Source organism: Podarcis vaucheri (genome assembly GCF_965113315.1).
Source record: "Podarcis vaucheri genome assembly, chromosome: 7".
In the NCBI taxonomy this organism is placed as follows: Eukaryota; Metazoa; Chordata; class Lepidosauria; order Squamata; family Lacertidae; genus Podarcis; species Podarcis vaucheri.
This window is the reverse complement of record NC_138765.1, coordinates 60068448-60091097: the sequence shown is the minus strand read 5'-3', so window position 1 is coordinate 60091097 and position 22650 is coordinate 60068448. Positions and strand designations below refer to the sequence as shown.

Genomic DNA, 22650 nt, shown 5'->3' with positions numbered 1-22650 from the left:
TTACCTAGGTGATTCTGTAGCTCTCGAGTTTGCCCATCCTCCGTTGGTGTAATAAGGTCCCATATAAAACTTTTTATTTTTTCATCTCCTCTGTAATGGACAAGGCAATATGCTAGAAGGGCTCGGCAGATTATCTCTACATCCTGTTCGTTTAATTGTCTCTTGAATCGCCCATGTGATAAAATCTCTCTCCAACGGCCCCACCTGTTTAGAGTTTAACACTGGAGTTTAACGTTTTAAACAAAAATGGCATCTTTAAGACTACTTGTAGAATGTTTTGCTGCAAAGTGTTAAGAGGTAAAAATATATTTTATATTTCTAATGCATTAACAATTTCCCCTTTTGTGTTGCTTTGAGAATCTAAGGTTTTCTCCCCTTATCATCCTGCAAGCTAATAGGGAAAGCCACTAGTTTTATGCAAATCTGTGAGTCTGTGAGCATTAGTTTGGTCCCTCACAGGTTTTTCTGTATCTATAAAATATTTAAAAATATCCACAGGGAGATTTTCTCTTTGCTATTATAACTACTATTCTACTACACATAGATTATGGCACATTTTGTTACTACAGTTCTTTATGAGAAGAACTATAGTAACATTATATGTGTGTGTTTTACATGACCGCAATAGAAAAAGCAACATGGCCTGATCCTAAGGTCTGCTGATCAATAAGTAAGCACTTTGGTCATTATGTCTATTGCCACAAAATACTACATTGTAACTGTACTGCAGCATCACTACTAAACTGCTGGAATCTGGTACAATAGCAAGTGTAAAGTAAGACACCATCCATACAGAAAATGAAATTTAGGAAATAATAATAATTTTATTATTTATATTTTTGTCTCTCTTTACACCAAAGAAACAAAAAACATTTTTACCCATAAACTAGCAAGTTTTTTTCCACCCTAAAACATTCTGTTCTTCCATATCCATTGGAGCGGTCACAAGGCCTCCGAAGTTTTGGTTTATCATCCCCTTCGCTTTCAATGTCAGATAGCTCAGCAAGTTCATCCTTTGTAGAACTGAAAGGCCTTGTTTGCTTCCTAATTCTAGGAGTGTCAATAACCAAGCTATTCTGTAAAATGTAACAATATTCTGAGTCAACAGAAGTGAGCATTTTCAAAATACAAAATGATAAAATTCATCAAAACATCCTTGTCTGATATTTTATTTATTATTTTACTTGTTTTTATAAATTTTGCAATCAGGTTTTCATTTTAAAATAATCCAAACGCAAGATTTTAAAACACAACAAATCTTAGCATCTATCTCCCAATAAACGGTAAGAGAGAAAATAAGCATGTACACTGACAAATAACCATTTACATAGTGCAGTATCAGAGATTCAATTAAGCCTGGGTGAATAAGTAGGTCTTCACTAGGTGTCTAGAGCTTGTAAGACATGGTTCAACCATATTTGAGGGGCAAGACAGTTCCACAATCAGAGTGTCTATCGAGAATATCCTCTCTGAGGCTGCCCTATATCAAATTCCTGGCAAATGTGACACTGTCAAGAGGGTGTCCTCACTACATCAAACATAATTATACTGAGAGAAGACCCACTAAAATTAATCAACCAACATTAACCATGTCCATTAATTTCGACGGATCTATTCTGAGTAGAACTAATACTGGCTTCAACGACTATATCAACAAAAGCTTGTTGAACTGTAAGTATGGTAGCATTTCAAGAAAACTACGAACACTCAAATACAGCATAGGATGATAGGACATTCCTGATTCATGATCAGAACAGTCAATCATTGCTGAGTTAGAGAGAACATTTCTGTCGCTTCCCACTCCCAATTCTATGAATTGGTAAGGAAACATCCAGCAATGATCAGGTAGACAGGACACATTACTGCACTTTTCAAAAATATTTTCTCTCAAGTAATGAAAAGTACAATTAAAGCTCATGACACAACATGAAAATCTCTGCCCCAGAATACAAAAACAGATATTTTAAATTTAGTACACAATTTGTATCCTTTTGGTAATGAAGTTTTCATAGATCAAGTTTGTGGTCTATTTAAACATACGTTTTCCTTTCGACACAATCTAGTTCCAGATACCTCCAAGGATCAACAGAAGGCAAGTTTGATTGGGGGGGGGGGAATTAGTTCTTCGAGTAAACAAAATACTAAGCATAGGTCTACATATACTATTTTAGTGGAGGAAATGTTTTAAGTTAGGATACTGCCGTCCAAAGAACTTAACTTAGTTGTCCAATAGTGATTTGATCCAAACTGCTACAATAAGCCTCAACTTAAAAAGCAAACAAAGTGAATAGGACAATTAAAAGAACACTCGAGCCTAAATGAATGAAAGAATGAATAAATAAATCATACTTACTCTACCACTGATGGTGTCTATGTCTATTTCTGCTTTTTTGGCCCACTTCTGCCAGAAGTTTGGATCATCTAACGAAATATCTGTCCTATTTCCAGACGCAACAAAGCTAGCCTGTAACAGCACAATATAAAGTGTCACCAGTATATTTGTTCAGTTTCAAGTATCACAGACTAGGTACCACATGCTCTCAAGGAAGGAAAAACACCAGCTACATTCAAGTGAAGCCTATCAATTAGGTATTTTATATCTGTTAACTTCTAAGAGAACTGTTCTGGATGCTTATACTTTTCTCTGTGTTCTGTAAAAAGGACACCAGAAGAGCTTGTAACTACCTTAGCAAATGTGGAGCCCCTTCCTTCAGATTCAATTGTAATTGTTTTTGTGCGACGCTGCAAGATTTGATCAATATCTTCTTCACAGAATTTAGAACCTTCATCCTCTTCATCCATAATGGCACCATATGCACCTCTTCGAAGCAAATCCTCAATTTCTTTTTTAGAAAGTTGTTGAATCTATGTAAAAGAGAAACTGGTAAGTCTTATGCTATTAATGCAGCTGGATACATAAAAATGTTCAATTAAAATGATAATATGGAATAATATAATTGTTATATTTTGAAATAGTTCCACTGGATATCTAAAAAATAGTTTTACAGTAAATATTGCCTGTTACTGACAGAAACTGGTTGTCCTTTCCAAGGTATGTAACTACAGCCAATACATAATTACTTTATGTGTATTATTTTTGTTATCTTTTAAAAAGTCTCTTACAGTATCAAAATCCTATTATTGTATACACAGTAAACTATCTCAAGGATTCCCAACCTATTATTTTGCCTACCTGTTCCTTAAGATCATCCATACAACAGAGTCTAAAGTCTCAAACAATAGAATTCTCTCTCCAACATGGCCAATCTTTGGTGATACATTGGTTAGAAAAGCAACAGGACTTTATGTGGGGGTAATAGAAAAGCAGAGAGCTAGGAAGTGGTGCAAAGCTTTAAGATCTCATTCAGACTAAGCTTTGAACTGTTCCCCTATTCTCTTGAGTAAATGATACAGTTACAAAAATAAAAACCCATTTCAAATTCCTATTTTTTTTTTGGAGGAGAGAAAAGAGGGGGAAATGGGTACATACACCACCAACACTATTTTCTCTTCCACTCATGCTCTGTAAGACAGCCTTATCCAGGCCAAGCTTCAGACTTGCTCTGTCAAACATCTCTCTTTCGTAAGAGTTCCGAGTTATTAGTCGGTAGACCTTCACTGCTTTGTTCTGACCAATCCTATGACAACGAGCTTGGGCCTAAGAAAAAGGTACATGAATCCATTGGACACATGGTCAAGTAGAAATGTAATATAATGATATATTATTACTTAAATATAAAATTACTTAAATAGACATTGTTAAAACAAAATACAATTAAACTGAAGCTGTAAATGAAAACAATAAAATATAAAATTAAGGTCAATACAAACGGACTTTAGCTTTGTGTATTATAGAATATTTCTCTACCTTGTATGACAGGGATTCACAAGTTTGCTCCCCGTGGCAAGTGCTCAGATAGTGTCTGACTAGTTTGGCATGGCTCAAGTTTCCTCTGAAACCTGGAGCTACTGAGGAGGTGGGACGATCCATCTGAACCACATTCTAAAGTTCAGAGAAAGCCTAGGACCTGTTTCAGCTTGGACTTTTCAGGAGTTTGGAGCACCTAACAACCAGAGAAAAGCCCTCACAATGCCATCTATACCTTGCAGCTTGGAACTGGAAGCTTCTTTTGTCTCTGCTGTTGCTGGGTATTTGAAGAATCCAGCAAGTGCAGAGACAAGACCAAAAACCTCTGACTCCTTATGACTAGCTCAGACCTAGAGGGGGAAACAGCTTGTTTTCACATTGCACAGAGTCCTCCACTCTCTTTCCCAACATAAAGCATGGACTTGGAAAAGTGAGAAAGAGATTTCCTCTTATCTCCAATTTGTGTTTTAGAGGCACAATGTCAAGTTCAGGACAAGACTCCCTTCCTTGAAGAAGATATATGGTACTGGCAGCCAACAAGGGCTGCCTAGATCCTGCTGGATAGATGGTTTGCTTAAATATATTTAACAGTACACACAATGGCCTGAACCCACTGCAGATTTAAGAATGTCTCTCCTCATATGACCTAGCTAGTTAGCAAGCACCTGCAAGCAATCCTGCTTGTTCATACTTGCTCTCTCTTTGTGGATCAGATGAAGTAGGTTCATTTGTAGGTGTTTCTTAGGTATTTAGCCCTATGGCAGAAGGCTAAACTGCTCAAATATATTTACCTGCAAATCATTCTGAGGATTCCAGTCAGAATCAAAAATTATGCAAGTATCCGCTGCAGTTAAATTAATGCCCAATCCACCAGCTCTGGTACAGAGAAGGAAAACAAACCGATCAGAGTCTGGCTTGCTAAATCGATCAATGGCAGCCTGACGTAAGTTCCCTCTTACTCTTCCATCAATTCGCTCATACAGGTACCTTTGAAGTGCAAAAAAAAAGGACCATTAAAGAAAGGCTGTAATTGCAAACCAGAATACAAGTATAACCATGCACTTCTGAATACTACTATCCTACTGTCCTAATCAAATGAGCCTACACTGCAAGCAGATGCTGTAATTTTTTTGGTCAGGTTTTTTATTACACACCATCTTGAAAGTGTGTTAAAATGCATCCAGTCCATATTCAGGTGAACCAGTAAAACATAACAATGTTATTTCCACTCCTCAGATACTTTGAATGATAGAATTCTTAACAAGTATGTGAAATTCCATCCCCATAAGCATTCAACAATAATTTTCTTGGGGCATTTAATATATATTCACATATACCGTATTGTATAAGATTAGGGTTTTTTAACCAAAAAATTAGGTTTAAAATTGGGTATCGTCTTATACACAGGTAGTGCTGAGTGGTGTTTTCTTAATTTGGAGTCCCCCAAAATAGGGGCCGTCTTATACATGAGGGCATCTTATACACAGAAAAATACGGTATTATCATTATAGAAACTTGAAAAACTTTATTCAGATATCATAAGATAAGAACATCAAGGCATTGGAGCCTCCTGGAAGGAACTTGATCGTTCCTTTGCCAATAGATAAAGAAGCCATAGTCGGGGGGGGGGGGAAGGTTAGCTTGAAGCAAATCTTTGTTTGTCCTGCTCCAGATGAGGACCTAAAGAGGTCATCCAAATAAGCTGCTTTGAAAGCAGTGTTTGTTGAAAATTCAGTGGCCTAAGGTAAGCCTAAAGTTCAGTCATGGCTGCATTTGGTAGTGTTCCCAATTATAATTGCCTTGGTGGAGGATTCCATCCTGAACCTATGTTATATACTTGTTTTCATATTTCAAATCCAGAATTTAATTTCCATCCTTTCCTGAAGACAATGAAGAACACAGAGCAGACAGCGGTTAATTTCTTTTCTGGGGAACTGGATCTCTGTTCCCTATTTCTAATAAGTAGTGAATAGCCTGCTAAATAATAGTTTTTCAGTAGACTTCAAGGCTCAGAACTGGGGGACAGAAACAGAAATTCTATGACTAGGCTGTTTTTAATGGTATTATGTTCCTAGGTATCCTTGGCCAAGACCGCCCAAGTAAGAAAAAAGAACCAGAGGAGGCCTTGAGTCAGAACTGTTCTCTGGTCCCTCTGCATATGAGGGCTAGGTTAGGTCTGGTGGAGGAAATCTGGGACATGTCATTAAATTGTGGAGTCTGAACCACACTGACTTGGAAGTTCTGAAATTCTCTACGATGAAAGGAACCTCTGCTGGAACAGAGCTTATTTTTAGCTCCTTTCTTATGAGAAGCTGACATAATATTCTGTTTATATTTGTTTTCTATATGAAATAAAAATCAGGTAATTATACATGTTATCTAATACATAACCTTATGGCTCTGTTGTGCTGGTGCCTTGGGGTATAGCAGGGACAGTGCTCCAATTGGAGTAGCCTCTACCAAAGGTGTCATGGGTTTTGAAGAAGCACAAACTCAGCACAAAAAGGAGAAGCGAGCTAAGAGGAAGGCAAATCCTCACTGTGATCAACTTTTGCCTGGAAACCTATGTCCCCACTGTGAAAGGACATGCGGATCCAGAATAGGCCTCCAGAGTCACTTATGGATACACCATTAATACCATATTCATGGAAGACAATCTTATTTGGCTACGAGTGATCGCCAAAGAAGGAAGAGCAGGGATAGGCATCCTACAACTGAAAGGACTGCATATGGTCCTTGGCCTAATTTGATGCAGGGGAGAAGCATCTGATGGAAGAGAAGGAAAAAATACACTGCTCCTGGCAGCCCACTCAAAGAGAAGGTGTCAGAAAATGGAAGAAAGGCAGAAAGGTAGCCCTGCTCATTTTTGGCTCTGGTTCCAGCCACCATAGACATATGGTCCCCAACAGATTAGTCCCACATGGCCATCAACAGGAAAAAAAGTTTCTCTCTCCTGCTGTGCAAGATCAGGCCAGAAACTGTAGTGCAAGGAAGTGCATGACTAGTAATTTAAAAGCAAATTATCACTTGATATCTCAGTACGATGACTCAAAGATGAATGAACCAAGTCCATTCAAAACTGTTTAATATACCATTAGTATGGCTATTTGCACTATGAATAGTATCATACCTTTTATGTATCAGATAATCTTCAAGGATATCAAGACAGCGAACCATCTGAGAGAAAATAAGCACCTTATGGCCCCCTGCTTTCATTTTTGGAAGAAGTTTGTCAATGAGGACCAGTTTTCCAGCAGACTGGATCATTGCTTGCAGGTGGAAATCAGGAGCAGTTGGATTATAGGTCTCCCTAAACTCTCCTAAGATTTTTTCCTCAGCACCTGTCACATAAAGTAGGTATGATTTGCTTCTTCTAAAAGGTATTGACATTTTCATATAGCTTTGATACAAAGTGCACATCATAATATTGTGAGTGCATACACCATGTATTTCATAACAGTATTTATGATCACATTGTTTTTCATTTTTCAGTCCCCATCCCTTGACACTGACCACAGTAATACATGATCCTCATTGTGGCTATTTACATTTCACCGTCAAAACTATAGCATATGCAACTAAATTCAAAAGCACTTATATACAATTTTTTAAAAATACAAAGAAGTTCCTCTGTTCCGCCAGTAAAATATGATACAACAGATTAATAATTGAATTGTTATTGTTGTTCTAATTATAATTTGTATACCGCCCTATACCTGCAGGTCTCAGGGCAGTTCACTATGGCCACCCTTATAGCACTCATCCTAATTTAGGGTTACCATATGTCCGGAATTTCCTGGACATATCTGGAATATTGCATTCAAAAGCAGTGTTCAGGCAGAAATCACTAAAATGCCTGGGAAAATCTGGACATATGGCAACCCATGTCGGCAGTGTTGTTTTTAGCAATTTTCCTTAAAAATAGCTCTAATTTTATTTTTTGGGAAAATTTGCCAATGAAGTTCAACCACTGTCAAAAAAAAAGGCTCAACAGAGAAGTCTGGATTTTCACTGTTTGAAATATGGCAACCGTATCCAAATTATAACTCCAAGGGAAGCATTATTTTACATCACAAGAAAAATGCCTAAAGTAAAATTTAACATTTTTACATTTACCTTTGATAAGATATGGATGATTGCAGCATTTCCTGAGTTCCATCATAGTGTTAACCAAGTTGGGTACATTGGCTTGGCCTGCACCTTTTGACAAAAATGCAAAGTTTTTCTCTAAAATAGCTCGATAATATTTCTTCTGGATATTCGTTAATTCCACTTCAATAATAGTTTCTTGCTTTGGTGCCAGCTTCTTCTCTACATCTTCTTTCAGTCTTCTCAGCATCATTGGTTTCAGTATAGCTTGCAACTTTTGCACCTACATAAAGTAAAAATTAGTTGAAACCCTATATAAATTGCTACATTTCATAAGCTTATAAAGGGAGCGAAAATCATTACAGTGGTACCTCAGGTTAAGCACTTAATTCATTCCGGAGGTCTGTACTTAACCTGAATGTACATAATGTATGTATAGATTCAAATTCATATTATTTCTGCATATTTTCTTGCAGCCACCATGAATTGTAGCAATACTATGGCTGATCACAACATTTTCAATTTACTTATCATTAGTTCAAATAGTAATAAAGATGGGAGAGGTGGATTTACTGTTATGGTTGAGGTGATAGTCATTACCGGACAAACAGCCCATTAAATTCTAATTTTTGAATGTATTCTGGTTCATACATCACAACAAACCATACCAATGTGCTTCCCCACTGTTGTATGTGTCACTGTCCAGCTGCTCTCCTAACATATTACTCCCGCCCATGTTCCATCCAAACCTAGAGCATGGAACAAACGACATTCTGGAGTTGTAACCCAACAAATCATACTATGGCTTGTTTGAGTCATTAGCGGGGAAAGAAGCTGTGCATGCATGCACGCAAAAAGGGCAAGGCACATTCATGATTAAACCAAGATTTAAGACAAAGTATTACTTACTGTGACATTTGAACAAGGCCTGTGTGTGAATGTAACATAATAAAAAGTTTTAAATACCTGCTCCTCTGTTTTAAGGTCTCCAAACTCTTGCATGAATGTCGATTCTGCTGGGAAGCGCAAAGGTTCAAGGAAGTGAAGAAGGCTGAAAAGTTCTTCTACTGTGTTTTGCAGTGGTGTGCCTGTCAATAGCACCTTGTGCTCCTATAGAAGATGCACATTTTGCATGATTGTCTAAAATATAGCTGGGTATGTTATGCACAATCTTGAATCTTTGAGAGGAAATATACAGACAATAAAGGTAAAGGGACCCCTGACAATTAGGTCCAGTCGTGACCAACTCTGGGGTTGCGGCGCTCATCTCGCTTTATCGGCCGAGGGAGCCAGCATACAGCTTCCGGGTCATGTGGCTAGCATGACAAAGCTGCTTCTGGCGAACCAGAGCAGCGCACAGAAAAGCCGTTTACCTTCCCGCCGGAGCGGTACCTATTTATCTACTTGCACTTTGATGTGCTTTCTAACTGCTAGGTTGGCAGGAGCAGTGACCGAGCAATGGGAGCTCACCCCGTTGCAGGGATTCGAACTGCCGACTTTCTGATCAGCAAGTCCTAGGCTCTGTGGTTTAACCCACAGCGCCACCTGCGTCCCTCATACAGACAATACACATATGCTAATTTATAAATAAAATAACCTATGATAAACAAGCATTGTAATAACTTTTCTGCCTTTAATACATTACATCATTTATAAAGATTGTAAGGACTGCTGGTGAAACTGTGGACAAGTCAGAGCTGTTTTCATGCATTATGGATTTAATGAATATCTTATTATTAGTAAGCTGTTACAATATTCTATTCCTTTTAACTCCAAAATAGAACTATTATCTAAAGCATGCAGTACAAAGGAAAAATAATAACACATACACACTAAGCTTTATTTACATTACAGTATTTGAATTAGATCATTATGGAAAGGGATTCTTGTCTGTCACACACTGTAAATAATTTTGTTATTTTCTAAATGTTTTCCATTCTCCCTCAAATTGTTTGGTCCTATATTTTCCTGCTTCACCCAGAAAATCTATGGGTGGGAGTCACCTAACAAATCTAGTCAGTGGAAGCCTTCAACAAGGACTTCTCCTTGTGCAGCAAGGCTTTCCTCGGTTCTCCCCACCCCCACCCCCCACAATTGGCAGCAGTGGTGGGGAGAATCTCCAGAGCAGTGCACAGGAGGAGATGGGGAGTCATTTTGTGTGGCAAACTTAGATGCCTTTGCAGGCAGAATGATGGGAAGAGTGTGGCACTGAATTCCACCCTATGTAATTTTATTCAAAACCTGTGAACTATGTAATTTAATCAACCATTCTTTTAAACTGAAGTATTTCTCCCCGGCCCTGGTACTTAGTGTAGAGAAGATGCACTGTCAATATTATACCAAAAATATGGATTCTTTTTAGCATGTAGGTATATGTATTTTAAGACTGTGCACATTTTATAAATTGCTTTGAAATTTTACTGCTATAAGGAATTTTCAAACTTTCAGGGATTTAATGCTTGGAACCGAATTTCACATTTTAAAAATAGTAGATGATCTAGTGAAAATATGGTATGTTATTGTAAGTGTGATTATTTTATGAAATAATTTTTATTTATATTTTTCAGCAATACAAATTACATTTTAAAAAAGACATTTACATCATAGTGCAATAAGGCATGTGTTAATAATTCAAACAATAAAACAAATGACATGCTATATACAAGGTAGATAGATTGAAGGGTTTATAGTGCTGGAGAAACTAGCTTGTATTTGCAAACACATGATTTCATGCCCAGTCATTAGCCTCTAATGATTACAGTCATGCAGAAACAGAGTAGTAAAGCAACATTAACATTGTGCAAGTAGGAGCATACAACTCCCTGATTTAGAAGTATAAAATATTTATACATCTTTTGAAGGTCAAGCAGTTGGACAAACTATTGAGAACTTGGCCTCCATAAGCCCTACAGATTTAAGGGCTATATATGCAAATGAAAAGTAAACACTCACAAGATTCATGAGTTTGAGCCCCTCTAGAAGTTTGCAGTTTTTATTCTTCAATCTGTGTGCTTCATCAATAATAACACAGCGCCATTCAATGGCATTGAGTTCTGGACAGCCACCAAGAATCATTTCAAATGTGGTAATGATAGCCTGGAACTTGTATGTACCTCTAATGATGCGACCCTAGGAAGAGTGAACGAACAGAACACAATATATGATATTATCTAGAACCTTTCCATTGCTTCTGGAGGGGGAAATTGTGCTTGCATATCTGGGATGTTCTTTAACATGTGGGGGAAAGCTGGGTGTCCAAGCCTAAATGAAACCTAAAAAAGAAGAAGCCAAAGCTGCACATTCTGAAACAATATATAATGAACCAGCGAAATAATAATTGAAAGGGTGAATACAAGGCCACAATTATCTCCACCCATGCACAGCCACCATAATGGCAGTCTCAGGTTGCCAAATTTCCATCCACATATTTTGCTATGACAGGATATACAGAAACAGAATAATTTTATGCCTACATATACTACTGACATTTTTAGTGCATTAAGTTGAGGGTCTAAACAGACTCTCAATTACATAAATCACAAAAATAAATGATAACGCTATGTACAGAAATCAAACTGGTTTACTAGCTATAAGACAAAATAGAAGGTTACCTGTGAATCTCTGAAATACATCTCATACTGCTGTATCATCTGCCTGCTAACCATACTCCCATGATATACCACAACATTAAGATCAGTCCATGTGCGGAACTCTCTTTCCCAGTTGGCTATGGTGGAAAGTGGAGCTATGATCAAGAAAGGCCCTCTTATACCAGTCCGAAGGATTTCATACAGGAATGTTATTGACTGGATGGTTTTGCCAAGACCCATTTCATCTGCTAAAATGCAGTTTTGTCTGAAAACACAAGAACATTGTTAGCAGGGCTAGAAGAACACACATTCAGGATGGCTGTCAATGTTTAAGTATAAGAAAGATTTGAAGAATCTCTTTGCATTGTTTCCCAGGGCAAAGAATGAGTAGTGATTTAGCACCTGATTCCTTGAATTTTGTATGCTCCCTATAGGTACCGTATTTCTGCATGGTAATAGATTAACTATTGTCTTACTCTTATCTCTCTTCCGCATCTATTATTATTGTGTTATTGAGCTTCCAGCAGAAAAGACTTGTCTTCACTTAAAAACAATACCATTGCATTTTTTATTTTTTAAAAAATGTAGATCTGTTCATGTTCCTCTTTCTTCTCTGTCATTTTTCTTTGCTTGTTATGTTTTTTAGATTGTAAGCCTGTGCAGTGGGGACTGTCTTTTTAAACTGACTGTATGTAAGCCACTATGGGAGCCTTTTTTAGCTGTAGAGTGGGGTACATATGCTCCGAGCCAGTGTGGTGTAGTGGTTGAGAGCGGTAGTCACATAATCTGGGAAACCGGGTTCGTGTCTCCGCTCCTCCACATGCAGCTGCTGGGTCACCTTGGGCCAGTCACACTTCTCTGAAGTCTCTCAGCCCCACTCACCTCACAGAGTGTTTGTTGTGGGGGAGGAAGGGAAAGGAGAATGCTAGCCGCCTTGAGACTCCTGAAGGGGAGTGAAAGGCGGGATATCAAATCCAAACTCCTCTTCTTCTTCTTCCAAGTCACAAGTAAATAAAAGTTCATTAAATAAGTAACACATGCCAAAAGGTATGAAAACTAGACTGCTCATTGACACAAATTTCAAATACAAATGTTTCCTAGTTTCATTGTTCCTATTTACTTTTGAAGCAACACTAACATAAAAATTGATTTGATTAATTCAGAACACATACCTATTATACCAGTTGAAAAGTAGCCAGTTGAGCCCTTCTAACTGGTATTCCCTGAGTTGGTTGCCATTTTTATATTCCCTGGACAGCTCTATCTTCTTCCATGAATTAGAAGGAGGTCGATCCTTAGGAATAAAGCATAACATAAATGACATTTTTGGCTCTCTATTCACCTGAAAAAAGAAACTGAAGTGAAACATTATTTCAGGGGTTATGCACACAGTCCAGTATATTGCACAGACTGAAAGAGTTGGGGATAGATTGGCTCAAGATATGTAAATGGGAGGGAGTGGAAACTCTTCCTGACATAGATGCCAACTCCTAGGTGCCCAGCTCTTTTGGGCCCCAATTTTTGCCCCCCCTCCAATGTTTAGAACGATCAGGGGGTGAAGGAGGCCGAGTGCAGAGAAGAGCGCAGTGCAGTTTGGGCGCCAGCTCTTCCTCCTCCTGCCGCAGAGGGGAATGAGCCCCTGGCCAGTGGTGGTGGCAGCAAGATGAGGAGGAGACCAAGCACAAGAGAGGAGGATCCACTGACCATTGAAGCCGCGCTGCTGTGTTGGGCTCCACCCCTTGCTCCTCTCAACATCCTGACAACACATCCCAATATCAAGCAAACGTCATCAGCCCCTCTTCACCTTCTGAACAAGCTGGCACCTCTGCTTACCGACAACAAACCACACCTGAGATAAATGATTTATCCTTACCAACCGCCTTGAATCAGGTCTTAAAGCTTGCAGCTGTTCAAACTCTTCTATTTTTCCTTGGTCTACATCTTCTTTCAGCTCCCATGTGCTGTCCTCATATGGCAACGAGCACCATTTTACTAAGTAGTAAGTAACAGGCTGTAGTGGTGAAAATGATTAGTCGGACTTAACAAAATACGAAAGAATATATGCTGCCTCAATTTAGTAAGATGTTTCAACACATTTCACATATTTGCTTTCTTCCTGTAGTTGCCCCCTTTGGTTAATTATTCCTATATGCTTTCCACACTGTACACTTGAAAACACATTAGACAACAGATGGGGAACATTTTTTTTGCCAGATTTTTATCTGTCCCCATTTCCATAGGCCAATCAATTGGTGTCAGAATGTCAGCCAGATAACCCATGTCTCAAAGTTCCCTGTGTAGGGACTTTGATGCGGGGCACATGTGTGTGATTTGGGGAAATGGCCTTGTAGCCAAATTAGAGTTTGTATCAGGCCAAATTTTGCATGCATGTCAGAGGTTCACCATGCCTACATTATAGAGGTTATTTAATTATTCCCCCCTTTTTTATTATGTCCTATTGTTATGGCTCAAGGAAGCTTACAATTTGAACACAGTCACAGATATATACAACACAGGTCATACATATATATGTGAGTGCACACACTACTCTAAAAATGATCATGATGCTGCAAAATGTGTGCCTTAGATTATATACGATCCTTTTTGGTTACATCCATACCTCTCCAGTGTCCTTATCTTCACAAAAGGACACTTCTAACACACGATCTACTTCAATATAATCGGGATTAAAAGGTTCTTCCTCCATCTGAAATTGAGTACATTTTATAATGAATTAATTGATCTAGTTAACAGCATAGCATGGTTCAATTCCATGTAAATTGCACTGAAGTATATTAATGGTGGGTTGAGGTTTGCTGTTAATATATGTATAAAGAACAAAAAAGTTATTGATCAGCATTATGTGCTAAAATTACCTAGTAATATATTGCATTTTCACTGTTTTTAATATAAAAACCCATTTATACTGTTTAATGCCTATAATTAAAATGAAAAAGAGAATGCACACGTACATGAATGTAACAAAATACTAAACAGCAAAATATGTGTAGGCTTCTGATAATCAAGTATTTAATTAGCTTTGTAGTTTTTTGTTTCCCTCCCGCATACTCACATCTGCAAAAAAATGGGCTCTTTGTGCTTGCCTCAGCTTGAAACGTTTGATTTTCTGCTGGATTCTTTTATCTTTTAAAAGCTGTTGTTCAGTAGCCCATTCACAATGGAGGTAGGAGCTAGAATGGCATAACAGTATGTTAGCACATTGCTGCAAGGAATTTGTTATATTTCTTCCAACACATGCCCTTAGCAATATTAGATAAATCCTTCGAAGAGAAATGATGGTCATATTTTTAATACACTATGCTTTATATGATTATTTCTCTGTACCTGCGTACAATTGCATTCTCTCATTTTAGAACCATATTTAACAGTAAAAATAATTTAAGCAAAAAGCACGATTACAGTCCTCATTTACAAGCAGGGGTGTAACTACCTAGTTCCAATTAATATTTACTCTTTGTAGATGGGGGTCCCTGCTTTGCAAGGAAACCATGCTGCTACCATGGAAAATGGGGGGGGGGGGGGACAAACACTATGTACAGATCTCTTCTACCTAGCCCTAGAAACTGTCAGTCAGCCTGATAGTCTCAAACTTGTAATTTAACTTAAATAACGTAACTACAATACTTACTAGTTTTTGTATTTAACAAAAAATTCCTCGGCTTCCACTGTCGCTCCCCCAGGAATCTGAAAGAGTACACAGTGTTCTGTTTAAGATTCTTTTATATGAAAGCATTTTAAAAACTATGAACCAAAACCCATATCCCCATATGTACTCACTTCTTTCTTAATGATTCTGGAAGATAAAATTTTATCTACAATTGCTGCATCTTCTTCACTTGGATTCTCCTAATCAGGTGCAAAGAAACAAAAACAAAACAGGCTATATTCCATTTAAAAGCAGTCCTGAGTGCAGATATTAGCAGAGAAGGATTATACATAAATGTGTGTGGGGGGGGGGGAATCAAATGATTAAAACTCAATATATTCAATCTCCCTCTACAGTTATTATTATGGAGCTATTAATTCTTACAGTTGTAGAACAGAAACTACTTTGTTCTTAGGACTAATATTTCACACAAAAAAGGAACACATTTAGATTTACTAATAGCACCAATATATATTATTAGTATTATTCAGTACATAGTGTACATAAGCTCCTTGATGCAGATCCCATGTGCACTTTAGGGTAAATAGACCCTTTCATTCCACAAAGTGGGTAACTTTGCCCATGCACTGTTCCGGGCACACAAAAATAGTACCAATTCCATTGAAATTTCTTATGGGTGTTAAGACCTATAAGCATGCATATGAGTTCCCACCCATACAAGGAATCTGACCTGAGAGGGAGTATATGGTGCAATGCATAATGCACTATTCCCATATAGCTACTGTTTCAGTAAGGAATACAAGGAACATAATTTGATGGACTGCTGCCTTCATTAGTTCACATTTCTAGGAGCGATCTAAACTCTAGGCCTGCTGGTATCAGCAGTTTGGAACAAGTGGATCTCTAGGCTACTGGTTGTATTCCCTCATCCTGGCTCAGGCAAAGTCTCAAAGTCTCCCTCCATCCTGGTTCAGTCATGAGATTTGTCATGTGACCTAGCAACCTGGTAAAAGTTACACTGGCAAAATGGGTAGTATAAATCAAAATATTTTAAAGACTTGTTTTCTCTGCTAGGCTCATGGTAGAAAAGGTGGCAGTGGCCCCTTTCCTGAAATACACACTATATTGCTCTGTCTATTGTAAGACAGGCCTTGATTGGTCTTCCAAGTCATAGATTGGCTGTATCATGCAGCACAGGAGATTTTTTTTTGGGGGGGGAGGGGTATTTACACCTGCCCAATTATGTTGTGGGGTGGGCATATACCAAGATTCAAATCACTACTTCTTTCTTCCCTCACCTGGGGCATGTGCAGGGAAGAAAAGGTTTGGAAAACCTAAGCAAGGAGTGGGTTTTCAAATGCATATAAAGTAACCACACCCGCTCTTGTAGACCGCAGGATCTATAATCAATCTAGACTGAAAGCAGCATGTTGAGAATTAGCACGAAAGATTCTGGATTAAGAAAAACTTTTTGTGCTATGAACATGTTTGAGTGTATGTAGCCTTGGAAACTAACTACAGAACTGCAAGAGGTAAACCCCACAAATAATGAGTTTCACTTACTACAAATAACTGTAAAGGCTGTTCAGCAGGTAAAGGGGCAGAATTCTTTTTTATTTTGACAGAAACCTTGGTTTCTTCCTCAGATTGTTTTCCTTCACCTTCTTCTGCATACTTCTTCCTTTTAATTTGTCGATTTGATCTTCTCTTCTACAATGGAATTGCAAATATTGAAAGCGTTTTGACCAAACTGCTAAAGGTTGGGGACTGAGTTAATGTTTTAAGCATATTTTCAAAATAAAAGTTTTAATTTCTGAATACCTGAGAAGTCTCATCTTTGAACGACTGCTGAGCTGTCTGCTTAGCATCAGACATTTCATCTGAAGACTCATTTTTTCTCTTTTGCTTTTTGCCCAAAGTAATAATAATCTTGCTGTTTTGAAACAAAATACAAAGTTAAGCCTGGTCATAAAATTTAAGATACTAAATGTTTTCTGTATTTAACATCAAAGATGCACTGTCAAGCTGCAACATTTTAAAATATTTCCTCCTAATCCTGATGTGGTGCTAGCCGGAGGAGGAGATTTCAATTTTCCCCTCCAGAAAAAAAGCTTACTTTAGTAGAAGACTGGACAACTGTAGAATAATATCTATACATATTGCCTGGAAGTGCTTATTATTAACACACAAAACAAAAAAGTTATTGATATAAGTGGTGCATATTGCATCAGTCTAAAGTATTTTCATATATAATTCAGAGTAAGCACACTAAAAAATATATTCAAGTTGACAGCTTGAAATTTTGAAACATCGAAAAGTACAGAAACCATTTCATTAGTAACAACTGATAATGACTACAGAATTGCAGGGGAAATTACAGCCCTAATGCAACAGTGCTAATTATTTCTGAGTTTACATTCAAAGGGTTACAGAAAAAGGAACAATATTAATATCATTCCATCTGGTTTTAATCAGAGGGCTGCAAATACATATAATTTTCCATATTTAAAGTCTGACAAGTGCTGCTTTTCAATGCATTCTCAAAATAATCACAATGTGATTACAATCAAACCCAAATTCAGATAAAGAGATGTCCTTAGATGCACACTTTACATAATGTAGATTTGATAATTACATACTATGTAGCAATGACAGAATTGCTTTACTATAGAAATTTATGTTGCTTCACAGAACTTTTCCCATCCCTTTTATAAAAAAAAATTGGCCTTTATTAATTTGCTGCAGTTACTATTCATCAAAAACAGTAAACATGACTGGCCACTGGAAGATAATTCAAAGCAGTGAAAGTGGGGCAACTCAACCATTTTCAACTGTATCATATTTAAAAGAAATAATTGAATAAATGAAGCTGGTTTAAAGAAATGATTCACCAATCACTATATATGCAAACAGTGGTACCTGCCCAAGTTACATCCATTGGATCTACTTTGGGGACAATTTAGATCAGATGGCACCCATTATAATTACTCAGCAATTTACTGAGCTTATGAAATTTAAAAGTTAATAACATAAAATCTTGTTTGTAGATGGTGCATGTACAAAACATCTAATTTGGTAGAAGCAATTACAGAAATTAGGAAGACTATCTGGATCCCTTTAAACGTTCAAGTTCTTAAGAAAAGCATCCTGATCTTATTTCACCAGAGCAACACCACTAGTTTTCATTAGCTTTCTACATTACAAGTCACATATGGCTGAGATGACTGATTACTTATAAATGTCAAATCATTTTTAAGAATGAATAGTAATCCAGGAAGCCCATTACATTTCTTTTTATGACAGAAGCCTAGTTTTTGTTACCAATGATCCTGAAAATTTACTATTGTATTAACATTACTCAGTTAAGGAAACCCACAGTAAAGTTTTTTGAGATAACAGCCCCTTTAACCCAAATAGCAGCCTAAAGGTTACTGAAAAGAATCTGATTGACTAATTTAGTGCTTTCCCTCAAATTAAACAAAAAGCTATCATTGGTTAGTTGGATGTTCTGAAGGAATCATAGCAGATGTATGACAACTCTAGGCAAAAGCCATGGAAAACCTAATTGGATCTCTGATTAATGTGATCATAAAAGCCTTGAAGAAAACTGTTTGCTAATGTCACCAACGTACTACTGTAAAATTATGCAACTCCATAAAACCAAAATTTAAATCTGCAACATGACACATTAAGACCACCTTGCTTCTCTATCTCCGCTTGAATTCATATCCACAGTATATAAACTCAGATTGCAGGATATTTTATAATTATTTTTAAAAGGACAATTAGCAGTACAATGACTACATACAGAACATTTATGTTTGTTCCTAGCCTTTGATGAATTCGCTCAAGAACTCCTATCCTGAGCCAGGCAAGGTCCGTCAGGAGAAAAATATTTTGGACACTAGTGCTACTAAACATCAAATCAAAACATTATACACATAAAGAACAAGTCAAAAGCCTGACATTTGAACACCCACTCTTTCCAAAGCATGCATATAAATAATAAACCGTAAAAATCAGTACTCGCACTAAGATGCATTAATAACCATACCACAAAATCCATTAACTAACAAAGCAAACAGATAAGCAGAAAACAACCCCGACTTGAAAATATGCACCAAACAGCAGATATCCCCATCATCCTCTGTACTTCCCAACCCCCATTTAAATATTTTCCCCTTTTCTCATTACGCAGCTGCTGCAGCCAGACCTTGCACATGATTCATCTTGCCAACTTTATGACTCATAATTCTGAAATGTACCTGAAGACCATAAAGTCCAAACCAATGTCTAAAGGTATGCTTCATTAAGGACAACACAGCATAGGACATTGCCTATGATAAGCCATTAGTACTAACATTTCCCTTCACAGTTACTGTTGATTTTAACTATACAATTACACATCTTTTTCAGGATTAATCATGAATATGTTAAGGCAGTACATCAGAAGCAGTAAATATTAGGTAGGCTGTGTAGGGGTAACAACTAAAAGTGGAAGCTGTCAAGTTGGTGTTGATCCAACAGGGTCTCTTCAGTGGTGATTCTCTGTTCGTGGAATGCCCTCATTGTTTACCTCACTTTCAGGTGGACGTGGTATTTAAAAATATTCCTATTTTCCAGGCATTAGATGGCTGAAAGATACTGTTCTTGGCAATGCTGAAATCACTGATTGAAGGAATACTTTAAATTATTTTTAGAATGCTTTAAAACTGTTTTAATTATAGATGTGTTTGCTCCCCTGGGTGGGATATAAATTGAACATAAGAATGAATGAACAAAATGTATGGTGTGGATGTGACCAAACTATAGGTGGCAAAAATTCTCTTAAGAGACATTTGGCTTTTTCTGGTGGGCAGCAGGCATGTCTCCTTCAGGATTATGTTTGCTTGGCCAAATAGAATCATAAAACTTCAGAGCTGGAATGGACCCTAAGGGTCATCTAGTCCAATGCCCTGTAATACAAGAATCTCAACACATGGTTTCTGCTTAGCTTTGCAAATGTGCTAGCAGTGCATCCAAAAACAACAGAAAGCATGCTTCTTGTTTCAGAAACAAAAGTGTTTATGATTATGCCATACATTTTAAAAAAATGTTTTTACACCTTTTTAAAGTGATTTTATTGAATTTTGTATTGTATTACCACGTTGGTGACTGCTGCCCCAAGCTCATATGGGGAGGAAAGGTGCAAATGAAATTCAATAAATAAATAAATCAGAATACATAAATCATCTTGTTTTTTGTGGAGCCTTAGACATGTGGAATACTTACATTTTCCCACAGCAACACAAATTATAACTATAGACATGAGTATTATGGAGTGGGGATCTGCACACTACCAATATTTTCTTTTGGAAACTTGGTAAATCAGTTTTGTTCTCTACAAGGTCTTTGGCAACAAAGGTTTTATGAGTTCTGAGGACAAGGAGAGCTCCTCCTCCTCAATTGCCTACATCACTGAAGTAAGGGTAAAAAAAGGTAAAGGACCCCTGGATGGTTAAGTCCAGTCAAAGGCGACTATGGGGTTGCAGCTCTCATTTCACTTTGAGGCCGAGGGAGCCAGCGTTTGTCCACAGACAGCTTTCCAGGTCATATGGCCAGCATGACTAAACACCCTTCTAATTCCTGTATCTGCCCCAGCATGTCATTTTGGTTATCTGCCCTGAAATTACTTTCAGCTAAGTTGTTAGGACTATGAGGCAGCTCACTAATGTTTGCTATCTCAACCTCACAATGAAGCATCTGCCGCAACACCACAGTTTGACTAAGACTATATATTGAATAAGGAGTGTCTTTCACTCTCCTTGTAGTCACAGTGAAGAAAAACCTCTCTCTCTCTCTCTCTCTCTCTGTGTGTGTGTGTGTAATGAAAAGGATGGCTTGCTTGAAGCAGACACAGTCATACTCCACACTTCAATCTCCTATTCTAGTATTATCTTTAATTTCTCTCTGTTCATACAACTACTCGTGGCGGCTGATGGAGCAAAAGGTAGGGTAAGTCAGCAAACAGCTGATAAAGGTGAATGCCACAATAGAGCACACTTGGAATAGAGACAAAAACACAAGAGAGTTTAAGGGGGCTGGGAGAGAAGGAGAGAGATTGAAGTAGGGGAAGAGTCTAGGAGTGGGAAGAAACAGTGAGAATGAAGTAGGGTGAAGAGAGAGCAAGTCTAGGGATTAGAAGGGGAAAAGAAGAAACAAAGGTGTAGGGGGAGAACTTTCTATTCAACAGAAAGTGCAGTCCTCCTATCTTGTAGTAGTTCTCTGCCTGTGCTTTCCATCAACACAACACAATCTGCCTGTTCCTTCTGCTACTTCAGTCCAGTCTCCAAAATGATGTGTTAGCTAAGCTTCTCTCTCAGAACAGTACTGCAGCAAAAACATGATTGGTTGAAAGCATCCTAACTGAATTCTGACTGGTCTAGGGACACCACTGGTGAGGGAAATGGTATGAAGTTCTTGCAGTGAATTGGGTGCAGGCATCAGTCTGGAACAAATCACTTCATACAAATTGAAGTAAATAATTGTCCTAATTGACTAGGTGTTTCCAGTTTCAATGGAACAAGCTTTTCCTATGGGAAATTTTGAAGTAAGTTACCATTTCTCCCTTTTTTCTGGAGAGGTATGTGGGCAGGCCTGCCTGTGTCATAGTAATGCAGACTCCAAGCTGGAAGACAGGCAGAGAGTGAACAATTAGGATGTGAGAGAAGTGGAGAGGAAGAGTGAGCTGAAGCTCTGGGGTTAAGAGAGAACCAGGGTCTGCTGTGGCACAATGGCTGCTCTTGGTGGGGAACTGCCCCCTTCCCCCTTATGAACCAGCCACCCCTGACAACTTCTAAATATTTACCGAATTAGCAACATTGTGCTAAGTCCTACACAGCAATTAGGTCTCATTCACACATAACAATAACATAGTGGAATTACCCCGAGTGGTATGTACTCTCCCCTACTGGTGTAGTAATGAGGATGCTGTCAGAAGCTTTTGCTTCTATTTTCTATTAACCACAGGTTGGTGTTTTGTCCAAATCCTAAAATGTGATAAGTTTGTCTGCTTTGGCCTTTCCTAGACTAAGACAGTCTGACCATGCTCTGGTAAATTCCAGGTTTGATTACTGTAATGCATTATATGTAGGGATGTCCTTGAACACAGTTCAGACGCTTCAACTATAACAAAATTTGGCTACTAGGGTTCTGGTTGATTTATGCTGAGGCAAGTTAAATCAATTCTAAAGGAACTCTTATTTCTTCCATTTTCACTACAAAACCCAATTAAAGGTACTGGTGCTTACCTTTAAAACCCTAAACAACTTGGGATGCAAATATTTGAAGGAGGGCCTCCTCTGGAACCAACCTACAGATGCATTAAGATAATTAGAAGAGGCCCTTATTTGTACCCTGTGTGGAAAGCCTTCCTAAAGGAGGATGCCTGGCACAGATTCTGCTTTCTTTCCAATGTCAGGTGAAAACATTTCTAT

General features: G+C 37.9%; 1 protein-coding gene across 12 annotated transcripts in view; it reads right to left on the bottom strand.

Annotated features, from left to right (window-relative positions):
• Positions 1-22650, bottom strand: part of CHD9 (chromodomain helicase DNA binding protein 9) — a 73311-nt gene that overhangs the window by 18206 nt on the left and 32455 nt on the right. For all 12 annotated transcript variants that reach the window (XM_082232826.1, XM_082232822.1, XM_082232829.1 and 9 more), the window contains 19 exons: positions 16997-17108; positions 16739-16885; positions 15346-15414; positions 15197-15252; positions 14621-14738; positions 14168-14254; positions 13421-13558; positions 12720-12841; positions 11569-11812; positions 10910-11086; positions 8924-9067; positions 7985-8240; positions 6999-7209; positions 4660-4855; positions 3491-3658; positions 2686-2865; positions 2354-2464; positions 880-1076; positions 5-204 (listed from right to left, as the gene is read on the bottom strand). In XM_082232826.1, coding sequence (XP_082088952.1) covers positions 5-204; positions 880-1076; positions 2354-2464; positions 2686-2865; positions 3491-3658; positions 4660-4855; positions 6999-7209; positions 7985-8240; positions 8924-9067; positions 10910-11086; positions 11569-11812; positions 12720-12841; positions 13421-13558; positions 14168-14254; positions 14621-14738; positions 15197-15252; positions 15346-15414; positions 16739-16885; positions 16997-17108 — 2933 coding nt within the window. The remainder of the gene's footprint in view (positions 1-4; positions 205-879; positions 1077-2353; positions 2465-2685; positions 2866-3490; positions 3659-4659; positions 4856-6998; positions 7210-7984; positions 8241-8923; positions 9068-10909; positions 11087-11568; positions 11813-12719; positions 12842-13420; positions 13559-14167; positions 14255-14620; positions 14739-15196; positions 15253-15345; positions 15415-16738; positions 16886-16996; positions 17109-22650) is intronic.